Source organism: Siphateles boraxobius, unplaced genomic scaffold, assembly GCF_051911475.1.
Source record: "Siphateles boraxobius isolate OS27281-9 unplaced genomic scaffold, OSU_SipBor_1 3, whole genome shotgun sequence".
NCBI classification, from domain to species: Eukaryota; Metazoa; Chordata; class Actinopteri; order Cypriniformes; family Leuciscidae; genus Siphateles; species Siphateles boraxobius.
The window spans coordinates 2,427,290-2,443,866 of record NW_027508919.1 but is presented as its reverse complement, the minus strand read 5'-3'; the positions used below and the strand labels follow the sequence as shown (position 1 = coordinate 2,443,866).

The following is a 16,577-nucleotide window of genomic DNA, read 5'->3' as shown; positions in this document are numbered from 1 at the left end:
CTTAATCCAAATAACAGGCAAGAGGTCATAAACACAAAGTAAGCAGTCCAAACAAACAAAAAGGAAGGGGAATCCAAGAAACGGGCAAAGATCAAAAACCAAGAACACTGGAAGAATTGTGAGAATACTCGGAATTGCAGTAGAGACACTAAACAAGACTTCGAATGGAATGAATGTGAAAACCAGGCTTATATGGGGTGAGCTAAAGGTAATGACATACAGGTGAATGTGATCAAAGGATTATGGGAAGTGTAGTTTGTGGGTGTGTGGTGATTGTCCGGGTTGGAGTGCCCTCTGATGGTTATCCCGGGCACTCTCACTGGTGATTGTTACATCAACATTGATAATAATAATTAATGTTTCTTGAGCAGAAAATCAGCATATTAGAATGATTTCTGAAAGATCATGTGAAACTGAAGATTGGAAAATTCAGATTTTTAAAATATATTAAAATACAAAACATTTATTCTAAACTGTAAGCATATTTCACAATAATACATTTTTAGTGTATTTTTGATCAAATAACTGCAGCCTGGGTGAGCATTAGAGACTTCTTTCAAAAAACATTAGAAAATCTTACAGACCCCAAACTAATAAACAGTATTGTACACACACGCACTCTCATAAATGATGCATCTATGAATAATACAATGTAAATGCATACTCAGCACCTGTGAGGCAATCTCATAAACACTCATTCCTGACCTCACCACCTACTTATCTTTATTTCCCTTACTCCGTGATGTTTGTGTGTGTGTGTGTGTGTGTGTGTGTTTGTGTGTGTGTTTGTGTGTGTGTGTGTGTGTGTGTGTGTGTGTGTGTGTGTGTGTGTGTGTGTGTGTGTGTGTGTGTGTGTGTGTGTGTGTGTGTGTGTGTGTGTGTGTGTGTGTGTTGTGTGTGGTGTGTGTGCGTGTGCGTGCGTGCATGTACAGTATGTTGTGGGAGTATCTGTAATAATGCGAGTGCAGGGTTCGCGTGGTGCTGGGGTTTCGTGGTTCATCTCTTGTTAATGGATGTTCATATAAACCCTCCTCAGCTGGGACAATACAAGCCTCTTGACTGAAATTAGACCGTCATAACCATTTCAGAGTGCTGACTGGACGAAACGTCCCAATCTGAGAGACGTGCCACGAGCTGTACATCCATTAAAACCAGCACCTGCAGCGGCGGGATCACTGTGTTGTTCTGACACTGTCGGAGCAGTAATAAAACTCCTGGCACAGTGCTTCTGTCTCACTGCTTGCAGTGAGGCACTTCAGTCTGAAACTGCTTTGAATGAGAACTCATAGTCTGGAACTTTCAATGGAGAATGGATTTAAGTTAGTCTAGCACTGCTTTTAAATCAGGAGCTGATTCCAGTCAAGCTGCTTTTATTCTTGAAATGCTGTCGTTTTATTGTTCTTTTATTCTAGAGTTGTTTTGAGTCTGCCCTGTTTACACCTGGTATTAAGATGCATTTTGATCGATCAGATCACAAGTGGACGATGCTAAATACAGGTGTAAATGGGGTCTAAAATGTTTTGAGCTTGTCCAGTTTCAATCACTTCCAGAGGTAGTTTTCTAACATTCGACCAGATTGCTTTCGTAGTGTAAACACTCATGTTCAAACAGCCACAAAAGACGCCTACTCTCCACCAAGTGACCTAACTCGTGAACATTATGGGAAGAGCTCTAGACAGACGGGATTTAAACTGTCGACTGAAGACAAAAGTTTGGTTTGAAGACAAAAATCTACCAAGCACAATGTTCTCTCACCATTCCTGATTTCTAACACACACTCGCAGTGTCCGCCGGGTCTTGTGGCTGTCAGAGCAGAAACTAAAGCTGCTGCTCTCATTGTGTTTTTCCGTCGTCTCCGATCCCGTTCATATGTAAATTGCGAGAGCTTATTTCGTCCATTAGATTGAAAGATCTGGAAAAAAAAACATACATTTACCCTCCCCTCGAAGAAATCAGGACAGAAGTGGTTGAAAGCGGACAAAAGAGACACCAGGTGTAAACAGGAATGTGTCTTCCTCGTCTACTTGTGATCAAAACGACCAAAACGCATCTTAATACCAGGTGTAAACAGGGCCCAGAACCTCTTCCACTCTACATTTACTCATTTTAGAATGGTTTTCAGTCTGTGATTTTTGTTAATCTTGAATTGGTTTAACTTGCTAGATCTACTTTATAGTCTCTGAGTCCATTCACTCCGTTTTTGCATTTTCATGCTTTTCCATTGTTTTTCTATGCAAACATGCGCTAGACGGACATGTCTTTTGCAGCGTGTCTCGCATTATGTAATTCTAAAAAACCTTTTTACAATTAAAAAAAAAAACGCTTTTCTGTTAATGGTTCCTAAGTGTTTTGTGGTCTATTGTGTTTTGAATAACTGCTATCAGTCTAGAACTGTTTTTAGTCTCGATCTGCGTTCTGACAAGATTTGCTTGTAGTCTAGAACAGTGTTGTTTTATAGCGTCATTGAGATACTATTATAGTTTTGATTAATAATTTTAATAATTTTTTTATATTTTCTGTTTTCATTTTGATTAAAATCTTATTGCATGTTTATCTCAGATTTATTTTTATATATTTTTTATGTCTATATAGTTTTTATTTTGTATGTTTTATTTATTGTACGACAAACATGGCCTTTAAGAATGTGTTTTTTTCTCATGGTTAAATGTCAACTTAAACTAAATAAAAGAGCTGAAATGAATATTTGATTGAAGTTAATGCGTATTTATGTTTTATGGTTTTAGTTAACTGTAATCACAGTTTTACCTGCCAGATCAGCTTATAGTGCGGAAGTGTTTTGTAGCCCCGCACACTGTGAAATTTTATTGGTTCAAAATTTCACTCCACATAGCAATATATTAAACATCAACTATGTTCTGGTTGGCTGTGATTTTGTCACGTTACAGCTTTATGTTTACTGTAGCCAAACCGCTTGTCACTGGAAACTTGTTGGTTGTTAGTTAGAACTCCACCTTTTCCCCTTTTCAAAAGCTACTCCTAATCTTTCTTTAAAGTGTTTTAAAAGTTTTCCCTGTTCTATCATCCTTGATGAGCTTGTAATGATAACTCTGGGGGGCACAAGTCTCTCTTGGAGCCCAGAGTGGGATCTGATCACCCTCAGCCCTAATTAAAGGTTTGAGCGATTGACTCTCCTCAGCAGGATTTGAGTCTCAAATGCAGTAAACTCCATTTGCAAATCATTTGGCAAACTGTGTTTATCCACCGGTGCAACAATAAGTGGATAAAGAAAATGTTACTCTACAGACACCAAGTCTTTTGTGGACAAGAAAATGCTTGAATTTGCATGCAATTCAAGAGGAACACAAACCCTGATGCAGACTTTTATAAGCTCATCCAATTGATTGGTTTGCTACAATTGTGAATATACAGCAAATTCACTGTCAGTCAATCAGTATAAAAGTGCATTGTGCATCCAATTATCACAAACAAAAGAACATCCGAGCCCTTAGTGACAGAAAACATCTAACCGAAGCTTGTATATTCTAAACTGTGCTGTGATTTCATCTTTTGGCAGGAGTACACCATCGACGTGTTCTTCAGGCAGAGCTGGAAGGATGAACGACTGAAGTTTGAGGGACCAATGAACATTCTGCGTTTGAACAACTTGATGGCCAGTAAGATCTGGACTCCAGACACATTCTTTCACAACGGAAAGAAATCTGTCGCACACAACATGACCATGCCCAACAAACTGCTGCGTATCCAAGATGACGGCACCCTGCTGTACACCATGAGGTAAGCAAGGTGCTATTTCTACTAATGTACAGAGTCCCTAAAGGGACATTGTGATGAAGTAAAAATTGTCACGTGTCTGTTCTGTCTCGTATTGCACATGGGTGTCTTTGTTATGTTGGGCCATGTGCTCTTGTCATTGTTTGATCCCTCCCCCCTTGTTACCTGATTAGTGCTTGAGTTCTTCCACCTGTTCCCTCTTGATTTGTTCCCTATTTAAGTCTCTTCTTGTTTGCTATCTTGGTCGGATCTTTGTCTTATGTTACCCCTGTTCCTTGTGATGGTCTTCGTGTTCTTGGTCAGTGTTTGTCATTCTAGTTCAGTTCTGTTTTATGTTTCATTGATTATGTTTACCCCCCTGTGGGTTTTTGCTTTGTTTTTGTTTTCATTTGTTAATAAATATCCTTTTACTGCACTTGAGTCCTCTTCTCCACTTTTTGTAAATTGGATCGTGACAAAAATATGACACAGGAGGAAAAACTAAATGTCAACGCACTTGCGTTCTCTAGCAGATGTTTTGAAAAACCTTTGAGTTCTTGGCGAGCGAATGCAGTTTCTCTGGGCAATGCAAAAGTTTTGAAATATATTTTTTCCTCCCATCTCATATTTTTTCCACCACCATGTCCCTTTAAAGGCTCCGTACTGATGTACTAGCTTGCTAATTTACAATTTTTTCTAACAAAAGGCTTTTTTTGCATGTAATTTATTAAATCAATAACAGATTAAGTGAATTTAAACAGTGCTCTACACCCTTTTAGATTGTGTGTTAAATTAATAAAGTTAATAATAAAGAAAGAAAGGACTGCATACAAAAATAATGCTCTAAAAATGTTTAATGCTCTTGAACAGTGTTTCTCGATTGTTGGCTGTTTTTAGTGGTCGCAGAGTGGGTAGTCAAAGAAACAACCAAAAATTGAATTCTGTTTTTCAGATGCGGGAATTTTATTTTGAAAGATGTGCGTGAAAGCTGTTGACTCGTTTGTCAGATGCAGTTTAGTGCCTGAAAAAAAACGTTGTCTTGATTCTGCGGTCAGATGAGATGTTGTCTGGCTATATGTCATTGTCATTATTCCAACGTAATTTTCATAACTTGTTCCGAAAAAATTGTTTTCCTGTCCAGTCAAATTACAAGCATGCAACGTCATAGTAATTTTGTCAATTAGTAAATCAAGAAATCGCCAAAAAGAAAGGTGATGTGGGGTAAGATGACTCCCCCACCTTAATTTCTTTCTCCTGACCATAATATAAAAGTTTTTATCATTTTTGAAGATATTTTAAATAATTAAAATGTGGGTCCCATGGCCAAACCAGTTGAGAACCACTGCTCTAGAATAGATTGGGATTGAATTTACAGCAATATTTTTGTGTGCAGACCTTTCTTTCTTTATTAATTTAAATAGGTTTACTTAAAGCAAAAAGTGTCATTGAATTAAAAACAATAAATGTGTTTTCAATAAATTCAATAAAAGCTTAATGCTTCATGATGTGAACAAAAAATATGACTGTAAATCTGGCTTTTTTAAGTCAGACAGTCATTGATTGGACTTAAAAATATCAGTTCCCTTTCGTCCTGGGGGAGTTCCCTGACGAATTGGGATCACGCTAGGGAGACCAATTGCCTTCGAGTGAATTAAAACGAGCCAATGAAAATTGGCATGCAAGATTTGCATTCCGCGACCCGCCTACCAGCGCGGGTATAAAAGGCGGAAGTAAACATTGCGAAATGCTTTTAGCTTCGGAGCCGACCGATTGTGTCCTCTCTGAGTGAGTGAGCTTTAAGATTGTATTTTTCTTACGGCTACGAGTCTGCTGTTTCGGGAGGGGATCTCTCTGTGTTGGTGAGATGGCGTTTCAGCGACCGCGCGGTTTCCTGTCTGCCGGCTGCGTCTATATGCTGTTGATTCAAAAGCTGTTTTCACAGCTGGTAAACGGTTGAGTGCGCACAGCGGGCTTGCAGTTTCCCCGCTGTGTTGCCGCGTTGGGTCCCTGTGTGCTTCAGCACGATAGAGAGAGTACTTTCTTCCTGAAAGAGCAACACGAGTGAAGATCGCGTCCTTTTTAGGATGACGTTTCACTCGTGTGTTTCTGGATGCGATCGTTTCCTGTCCTTATTTGACGGCCACGTTCATTGTTTCACATGCCTAATCAGTGTGTGAGACTACGTTCGTGGGTGGTTCATGTTCTCTCAGGAGTGCATGACCACGTCGGCACGTTGTTCGTCTCCCCTTTCTCGTAAAGGCTTGAGCCGCTCAGCGTGCCGTGTGCCGTCGAGCGCCGGCTGACAGCGCGAGTTGTCACGGCAACCCAGCGCGCGTCATTCGGCGCTCAAGATGCGCGGTCAAGATCAAGACTCCCGTGCCTCTATGAGGTGAGTCCCTTTGCTCATTTCCCGATCTAGTTTCTCTTCTGGTGCACCAGAGGAGGGCTACTTTGGTGAATAACATTGGTGATCTGAGGGTTTCAGTGAGCACGAACCACTCACTCCTCTAGCGCATCGCAAACATGTTGAGACTGTGTTCGTGGGTGGTTTATGCTTTCTTATGAGAGCATGACCATGTCGGCACGTTGTTCGCCCTGCCTGAAGGCTTGAGCGCCCAGCGTGCCGTGTGTCATCGAAGCGATGGCCACGTTCACTATCTTGCATGCCTGGTTGACGGCCACGATCACGGTTTCACATGCCTAATCAGTGTGTTGAGACTGCGTTCGTGGGTGGTTCATGTTCTCTCAGGAGTGCATGACCACGTCGGCACGTTGTTCGTCTCCCCTTTCCCGTAAAGGTTGAGCCGCTCAGCGTGCCGTGTGCCGTTGAGGCTTTCGGATGAGAATCTGGTCCTTCTCATGAGGGACCAAGCATTTCATTCGGGGCCCCAGGGAGGACAGATGTCGATCGCTACATCGGAGAGAGGGCTGTTATACTCTGAAATGATGCTGAGTTCCTACTATAATGGTGTGTTCTCATGCTGAAGATTCAGACTTAACAGCCACACTTTCCTGGGCTGTTCTAAAGTGCCTGGATGTGTGTGAAGAATTTTGGCAGCATGCAAGCATTTTTGGTGCCAATATGGCAAGCCAAACATGCCTAAATCTGCAGAAGTTTTTCCTCTCTCACTACCACTGCACGTGCGTAGTTCTAACTCGGGGTTGAGCTGTGCTTAGTGACTGACCGTGATTAGTCACAGCGCTGGCCCTCGGTTAGACGATGTCCACACTGGTGGTCCAGAAGCGCCTCAAAACCAGCCCGCTCAGAGTTTGTTTCCCCCAGCGCAGGGAAGCAACCCTGAGATGAGCGACCCAGAGTGTGTGACAATCTGCTCTCTGGGAGTGCGTGTCATCACCACTCCTTCCCCCGGGGGAGGGCCGGGTGGAGAATTTTTCTTTTCTGTTCCGCCGCTGTATCAGCGGTACCCAAAGTTTGAGCAGTCCACTTCCTCTGAGTCGTTCACGGGCCCCAGCGCTCAGATGGCAGTGAGGGCTACGGCCTTGTCACTCTCGTCTCTCGCTGGGTGAGGGGAAACCAGGACACGATGCCCCCGGGCCTCGTCCCTCGTTCCCCTCACGGTCGAGACTGGCAGTATAATAAGACCAGTTTCCTCCGTCCGAGAGGGTCAGAATGGCAGTGCGTGCCGCCCCCGAGCTGCACCACTCCCGTTCCCCTCTCCCCAGCTTGCAGATAGCAGTGACGCAGCCTCGGCTGCGTCGCTCCGGTCTGCAGCTGGGCCCGGAGGCGCAGAGACCAGCATACGAGGAGTCAGGGCCTCGTTCCTCGTCTCTCCCCCTCCCCTCGCCACCGGGCAGTCCGCAGCAGAACGCCCACGAGCCTTCTCTGCCTTCTGCCCCTCGGTGGAAGCAGGTTGGTGTCAGGCGCACCCAGACCCCCGCTCTCGGTCGCTACAACGCCACCAGAGCCGGGTACCTGTCTTCCACCTCGCTGCCCCGCCGCGGGTACGCCGGTGGTTCGGGTGGGTTAATTGCGACGCTATCTGGAAGCCTGGCTAGAGCGCTTCCGGGTCTGTCCCGATGGCTCATCCGCACCGTCCGGTTCGGCTATGCAATTTAGTTTGCACGCCGGCCTCCCAGGTTCAGGGGCGTCCACTTCACCCGTGTGCGGTCGGTGGACGCCCCTGTCTTGAGGAAAGAGATTGATGTCCTGCTGGCGAAGGACGCGATCGAGCCGGTCCCTCCTGCCGAGATGAGGTCTGGGTTTTACAGCCCTTACTTCATTGTACCCAAGAAAGGCGGTGGGTTACGGCCAATCCTGGACCTGCGTATTTTGAATCGGGCCCTGCACAAACTCCCGTTCAAAATGCTTACGCAGAAGCGCATTTTCGAATGCATCCGTCCCCAGGATTGGTTTGCAGCGATCGACCTGAAGAATGCGTACTTTCACGTCTCGATTCTCCCTCGACACAGACCTTTTCTTCGGTTTGCTTTCGACGGTCGAGCGTATCAGTACAAGGTCCTACCCTTCGGGCTGGCCCTGTCACCCCGCGTCTTCACGAAAGTCGCGGAGGCGGCCATTGTTCCCATGAGTGAACAAGGCGTTCGCATCCTCAACTACCTCGACGACTGGCTCATTTTAGCTCACTCGCGAGATGTATTGTGCGATCACAGGGACATGGTGCTTCGGCACCTCAGCCGGTTGGGGCTTCAGGTCAACTGGGACAAGAGCAAACTTTGCCCTGTGCAGAGGATCTCTTATCTCGGTATGGAGCTGGACTCGGTCGCCCGGACTGCGCACCTCACAGAGGAACGCGTCCAGTCAGTGCTCACCTGCCTCAGGTCTTTTCGAGGCAGGACAGCGGTTCCACTGAAACAATTTCAGAGGCTCCTGGGGCATATGGCAGCCGCAGTAACGCCGCTCGGCCTGTTACATATGAGACCGCTTCAGCGCTGGCTTCATGATCGAGTCCCGAGGTGGGCGTGGCACAGCGGCACGTTCCGGGTCAAAGTGACCCCGCACTGCCGCCAAACCTTCTCCCCGTGGTCGGATCCTGTGTTTCTACGGGCCGGAGTGCCCTTAGTCCAGGTTTCCAGGCATGCTGTGGTTTTCACAGATACCTCTGCCACCGGGTGGGGGGCCACGTACAACGGGCATGCAGTTTCAGGTCTGTGGACGGGGCCTCAACTGCATTGGCATATCAACTGCCTAGAGTTGCAAGCAGTACGCTTAGCCTTGCGTCGCCTCAGAGGGGTTCTCAGACACAAGCACGTACTGGTCCGTACGGACAGCACTGCGACCGTTGCGTACATCAACCATCAAGGTGGTCTACGCTCCCGTCGTTTGTCGCGACTTGCCTCCCACCTCCTCCTATGGAGTCAGAAGCATCTGAGGTCGCTTCGTGCCATTCACATTCCAGGGGAGCTCAACCGTGTGGCAGACGAGCTCTCACGGCTGCCTCCCCTGCCAGGAGAGTGGCGACTCCATCCCCAGTCGGTCCAGCTGATTTGGAGTGTCTTCGGAGTCGCACAGGTAGACCTGTTTGCCTCTCCGGACACGACCCATTGCCAGTGGTTTTACTCCCTGTCCGAGGGGACCCTCGGCACGGACGCCCTGGCTCACAGCTGGCCCCGGGACCTGCGCACGTATGCGTTTCCCCCAGTGAGCATACTTTGGGCCGGGCCTTTCTCACGTTGTGTGAGACCCCGGCTCGGATATGTGCCCAAGGTTCCTACCCCTCCCTTCATGGACCAGGTAGTGAACCTGCAAGCGCTGCCCCAGGAGGAGGCAGACCCAGCCCTGGCTTTTCTCTGTCCCGTCCGTGCCCTGCGGGTTTAAATTGACAGAACGCAAAGCTTCAGAACCTCAGATCAGCTCTTGTCTGTTACGGAGGCCAGCAGAAGGGGAAGGCCGTCTCCAAGCAGAGGTTAGCCCACTGGTTAGTGGATGCTATCATCCGAGCATATGAGTCTCTGGGTGAGCCTTGTCCTCCCAGGTTGCGCGCTCACTCCACTAGAGGTGTTGCCGCTTCCTGGGCTTTGGCTCAAGGCGCCTCGCTGACAGACATCTGTAGAGCTGCGGGCTGGGCGACACCTAACACGTTCGCTAGGTTCTATAGCCTTCGTGTGGAACCTGTTTCCTCCCGAGTTCTGGCTACGGCCAGTGGGTCGAGGGAATAGGTTGTGTCGGCTTGCTGCGCCACTCCGCCTCAAACAGCGGATACGTGCGTTCTTTGCTCCGTATGGCGCCCTACGTTGGTGAGCCTCGTGAGTTCCTCCTTCACCCCTCCGGTGCTGGGCGTGGCGGACCGCCCGGCACCAGGTCTGCTACCTCTAGTAAGGAGCTGCTAGAAGACTGGGTGCTCCAGTGGTTTCTATTTGTGACCCATGAGGCCACGTGCAGTTCAGCCGTGTCTTCCCCTTGACGGACTCGTTCGTCGTCCCTGTTGAGTACGCTCCCACTTCCCTTGGATTGGGACTACCTCAGGGACTGCCATATGTTTCACTATTCCTTCGGGCTAGTACATATGTGTATTCCTGGCCTTCCTCAGTCAGACTGGGGCTTCCGCAGCGTTCCCTCCTCTCTTGAGGGAACGCTTTCCCAGTGTTATCCAATATCCACTGTGCGGGTCTCGCGGAACAGCAGTGTGTTTCCCGTGCTAGCTCCCGCAACTTATTTCAAGAAACTGCTGCAGGGTAGCTTTGCCGGGCGCTGGAAGGGGCCAGCACCATGGCGTTTTATTAGGGATCCCAATTCGTCAGGGAACTCCCCCGACGACACGTCGGAGTTCCCAGGACGAAAGGGAACGTCTCGGTTACGTATGTAACCCTCGTTCCCTGAGTACAGGGAACGGAGACGTGTCGTCCCTTCGCCATGTTGCTGTACCTTCGCGGAGGACTGGACACCGTTCGGCTCCTCAGCGAAAAGCATTGCGCAATGTTTACTTCCGCCTTTTATACCCGCGCTGGTAGGCGGGTAGCGGAATGCAAATCTTGCATGCCAATTTTCATTGGCTCGTTTTAATTCACTCGAAGGCAATTGGTCTCCCTAGCGTGATCCCAATTCGTCAGGGAACTCCCCCGACGACACGTCTCCGTTCCCTGTACTCAGGGAACGAGGGTTACATACGTAACCGAGACGATTTTTGGTCATATTGTCTGTTCACACCGTCAAAAAATCAGATCTGGGCTATCAAGCTTGATCTTGTGAACTATAATCCAAGTCTTCTAAAGTCCTGGATCGTTTTGTGTAAGAAACACCCCCAAACTGAAGAAATCTTGCCCTCCAGTGAATTTCCAGTGAATAATGGCTTTAATTTTGATCTGATTCTCTCATAATGTTATCAGAATTTATATTTTTGGTAAATGATCCATTTAGCTCATATTGTGGGTGGCTAATGGAGTCATTCCTCATGTAAATCCCTGAATCACCTTGTATTCCCGAGAATTAAAATAATTCATCCCTCACTGACTCCCACAGTCCTCATGCAGGCGGCTGTATCGATTTAGCCACTAATTAAGATGTTTCATCTCTTTTCAGAAATGTGACACTCACTTTTGTAAGAGCTGATTTTGTTAAAACCGGTGACGACTTCGTAGTAAAGCACAGTTGTCATTATAATCGACATATTCAAGAGTCCGCAAACATCATCATCAATCTCCTTAATTACCTGCATATGAAACAGGAAGAGCAGAAGCCCTGATATATTGTTTCGTGTCATGTACACAAACCCCAAACAACATGGCCTTTCATAATGACTCTCGCCTCTGTTCATCCAAACGCTGCTCCAGAACACAACATGACACTCTCCAACATGTACTCTCTCAATTTTCTCTTGCTTTTTCTCTCTTCTAAATCGCTCTCTCGCTCCCAGCACTTTCTTTGAGCACAAATGCTCCTCTCCGATGCCAAATCAATGAGAGCCTGGCTCAGCCGTGAAGCGCAGGAAGAAAAAAGGAGACAAACTGAGAGAGAAACTGATAAAGAAGCAGTGAAATAGATGAGAAATGAGAAAGAAGCATTGAAATAGAGGAGAAATGAATGTGAAAATGTGAATCTAGAACTTACATTTATAGGACTTCTAGTAATTAGGATGGCTGATATATTTAATCATCACAATAATATTGAGAATATACGTTAAGCAGCATTTTGAATATCACAGTCTCAATGCTCTTTTTATTTGGCCATTAAATTTGCTAAAGATAGTGTCTTTATACTAGTTTCAGAAGTAAGAGAGCGATATATAAGTATAGGCATAATTTGCGGGTGGGACATGTCACCACCATTTTATCACTTTTTCTTCGTTTGTGTTAAATAAAAGATACTGTATATTATATATCAACATATTTATTCACTGACTTATAGATGAAATTATCATATTAAACACATTAAAAGTTCAATGTCAATCAATTAAAATCAATGTACTATTATAAATTGGTATTGTAATTTTTATATTGGTATTGTAATGTTTATATTGGTATATGTAATGTAATTGTATGTGCATTTGTTATTGTACAGTTCTGATATAGGCCCAGTAATTGCCTTATCGCACTCACAGTTAAGGTTTGAGTGCCGTCTGCTTTTCTTGTGACTGAGAGCGCAAAACCGTTCTGTTAATATATAAATTATAGCTTATACAAATGAGCTCCTGCTCTCGTGCACTCTTTTGGCCACAACACAGCAGACGGCATGCAAACCTTGACTACATATATCTAGTTTTTCTTCATTACAAACTCAAACTTCGGGTAGCGTTGGGATCGGGTCTGGTAGTAGCCCTCTAAATCCTGCTAGTAATGATAATGGGTATTACATTTTTCCTTTTGTTGTGTTTGTGCATGTAAATCACAGGTTGACGGTGCATGCCGAGTGTCCGATGCATCTTGAAGATTTCCCCATGGACTTCCACTCCTGTCCGCTTAAATTCGGCAGCTGTAAGTAACAGCTGGGTTTGTTCACCAAAGCATCCAGTGTCTTTCTTGTACTGACTGATTTAACATTTAACAGTTTTAATTGTGGCCTTTACACTGAAACTGTTCCTACAGATGCTTACACAACGACAGAAGTGACGTACACGTGGACGAAGAACGCGTCCAACTCTGTGGTGGTGGAAGAGGAGAGCTCCAGACTGAACCAGTATGACCTACTGGGACAAACTGTGGGAAACGAAACCATCAGATCCAGCACTGGTGAGTCCGAAACTTAGACACTGAGATTCACTAGTCACAATATGGTTACATTATAAAGGAAAAAGCAGATATTATTCAAGAAGTCGAAGAGCTTTTTTAAAAAAGTTGCCAGTCACCGCCAACATATTTGATCATTTTCATACAATTTTCATGGTCCCCACAATATTTTGCTGTATGGATATCTGAACATGCAAAATATAAAAAAAAAAATTATTCTAGCTTCATGCATTCTTTTTCATCAACACTTGAATGTAGATAAAATTAATTAAACGCAACATTTTGAACAAAAAGCTTTTTTTCAAAGACTACAACATGCATAAACATTGCTTTTATAGCTTGCATCTGCTCATTTTTTGCCTGTGCTTTGATACAGAGATTCTGTACTCTTTCGGAAAATGCATAATAGTGTCCCCAAAAATCAGGTTGTTTTGTTTTATATTACGGTAGAAGAAGAAGAAACAGTAAAATACAAGGGAAAATCTAGGAAAGAAGTCAGACAGTCCACATGTCATAACATAATGACATTAACACAAGAAAAATGTGTTACGGTCACTTTGCAATGTGTTTTGTGTGTTTTTCTTAAAATAGGAATTCAATTTGGGCTGCATGTAACATCCTTTTTTACATTTCAGAGCTGTTGAAACCGGAGAGTCACACCAAAGTCCATTCTGCATGCTTCTGTTTTTAAAATTTTACCAAATAATCCACATATAAGATGAAATCAAGAAGGCTATGTGTATTCAGAATACAGATGTTCACTCTTAACAGTAGATATACATTTATGGAGGAAATGGACCAAATATTCTGCTCAATTTTTTCTGACGATGAAGCTCACTGCCATATAAAACTCCAAATTGGATCTTGTTAATGAAAACTGTCTATACACACAACCTTCATCTGTATAATCTTTCTATTTAATGGAGAAAACGTCACAGAATCACGCAAGTGTAAAATTAAAAAAGTTCAGTGTCATAAAGAATGACAAGTCTTATCCCAGGCCTGCATTTTTCAAGATTACTGGCTGAATTCGGGACCAGAACAAACACAACTCCATTAAATAGCCTGTCTGGATACCTAGTATTGGAATTACAATTGTCTTTTTACCAAAGGAATCGGATGGCAACAAGGCTTCTCAGCACAGCGATTTGATTGGAAGAATTATCCTTATGACATATAAATGATTGACAGCCCTAGCCAAAGTCAATAATATGAATTTGAAACAACATGACAGTGAGTAAATTATGACAGAAGTTACACTGTACCGACATGTTGGATATATGCAGGTGGTTTTGAAGGATTTTCTGATGTCACGGCAGATTTGTCCTTCATTCTATCATAGTTTATCAAGCGCACATTCATTCTGTCCTGCTACATCTTCTATGTGCTTTAACACGATCTCTAGGCAAGACTCAACAAACCCTCTCTCTCTCTCTCTCTCTCTCTCTCTCTCTCTCTCTCTCTCTCTCTCTCTCTCTCTCTCTCTCTCTCTCTCTCTCTCTCTCTCTCTCTTCTCTCTCTCTCTCTCTCTCTCTCTCTCTCATGCACATCTTTGGGTTGCTGTGACATTTCTTGTGTTTTGGCATTTGGTAGCTCGGTAAAGCGAACATATTTTCGACGTGGGGTGAGACTGAGGCCAGAGCGCATACTAGATATTCCACTTCAGTTGAGCACAGAGAAACCAGAGGGACTTTACAACAACTACAACAACACACAGAAGACACACTTTCTGTCATATTTACGAACCTTATCTTTGCAAATGGTCACAGCTTGCAAAGAAATTAAAGACAGTCTGGATTTTATTCATGCACAACGATCAACCAATACAGGCTTATTAAAAGAAAGGTTATTAAAGTCCCTTTAAAGAAAGGGACTACACGACATTCCTCCCGGGTTAGTGACATCAGCAACCCTAAAATGTACATAAACCCCGACCCCGGGACACGCAGTCCATGTTGAGAAGAGGAAAAGTTGTTGTATAAGAGAACATTTGTGAGTCAGCTCAAACTTTAGCATCCTTCTTTTCACATGCATTAAAAAGTCACTCTGTGTGCATCTCACAACAGTTCCTATACGAGCGATTTATAGATTATCATGATAGAATATGCTAATTGAAGATAGTTAACTCCACATCAGCAACATAAATTCATCAACTAATCATTCAGAGACCTCCTGTTGCATTCTACATGTTGTCACTTCTTGAGTCTCTCCATCTTTGACTGACTCTGTTTTAACATTAAAGGCAGAACAGTTTCTGTCATTTTAGTGTGTCTGCGTGAGGTAATTGCAGCTGCTAACACACAAGAGCTCTTGAAACCCCGCCCTCTGAGGCAGCTCATTTACATTTAAAGGGCCAGGCACAAAACGGTGCGTTTTTTCTAACCCTCAAAAAGTGACAACTTTAACATGCTATATAAACATATCTGTGGGGTATTTTGTGCTAAAACTTCACACACACACGTCTTTATTTGTAAAATAAAATGTTATGTTTCTTTGATAAATCTCAAATGATCTGAGATGTTCTCACTGATCTCACTGGAGATTGTAAAGGAGTTGGTATATGTAACGCAGTTCAGATGTTATGGGAAGGAGGAGGCGGGAACCGGCAAACATTTAAACAATTTAATAACAAAATAAAACAAATACAAAACAAAAGTAAAAGACAGCAGCCCCTCACGGACGAGTACTGTCACATAATAAAACATAAACAAAACAACATAAATCCAGGCCTGTTCCTCTCTCGATCTCCACTGTCATCGCTCCTCCTGTTATGTATCCGCTTCTCCGTGAGAGACACGAGACCGGTGCGTCGAGCTGCTCTCTCACGGTCCTCGGCCTCGTCCTGCTCGCCACACACCCCCATCGCCCCCGCAGGACGGCGATACACCCGAGACGGGGATACACTGGCTTTGAGGCTCAGCGCCTTTGAAATGGAAATCTTCTCCGGTTAATTTCCTCGGTTCAGTCCGTCGAGGTCAGACATGGATAAAAACGTAAACACACTGGAGAGCTGCTTTAGAGTAAACACTGAAGTTTTCATTCTTATTAAAAGCGACACTCACCCAGTATTTTCATGTTAAAAACTGTAAAGCTGCTTGTTTTAACTCGGTCTTTTGAATAAAGTGTTGTAAATAAACGTGATATGTTGTGTTTGACTAGTGTGGTGAATTGCAGGACTTGGACAAACATTCATACATCATTATGATCAGACGCTTTCTTAACTGCAGATATCTGCTAACAATGAATATATCGCTGCAAAAGCTATTTCAAATTTATTTTACGCCTGAGCGAAGAACGAAAAAGAACTTTGGCTTAACTGTATATATTTCGGGAATATATCGGGCTTTGCTGTGATGTCCTGCGGAATTCATGTCTTCTGTTCAGACCCATTTGTTAAGGGCTGTTTGCATCACCCTTAGTAAGTGTACTCAAACTGGTACCAGAGGCTCACTCACACAAACACACACAAAAAGTGTGCATTAAAACACACATGCATGAGCCTTTGGACCTTTTCTCCTGGGGCTCTTGTAAGTCTCCATCATGTAACGTGATATTAATCATTCATTACAACAGCGTGAACATGCCGTCTGAGGGAAAATTGGGTCATCTGCCACACTTGAGTGCGCACTACATTTTGCACACTTGAGTGTTCGCAATATCTGAAGGATTTTTTTAATACCTTTCTTCCTTGAGGCCGCAGGGTC

The 16,577-nt window shown here is 44.4% G+C and overlaps 1 protein-coding gene across 1 annotated transcript in view; it reads left to right on the top strand.

Moving 5' to 3' along the window:
- gabra2b (gamma-aminobutyric acid type A receptor subunit alpha2b) overlaps nucleotides 1-16,577 on the top strand; it is a 73,462-nt gene that overhangs the window by 26,218 nt on the left and 30,667 nt on the right. The window contains exons 4-6 of the mRNA XM_077247365.1: nucleotides 3,536-3,756; nucleotides 12,539-12,621; nucleotides 12,733-12,876. Coding sequence (XP_077103480.1) covers nucleotides 3,536-3,756; nucleotides 12,539-12,621; nucleotides 12,733-12,876 — 448 coding nt within the window. The remainder of the gene's footprint in view (nucleotides 1-3,535; nucleotides 3,757-12,538; nucleotides 12,622-12,732; nucleotides 12,877-16,577) is intronic.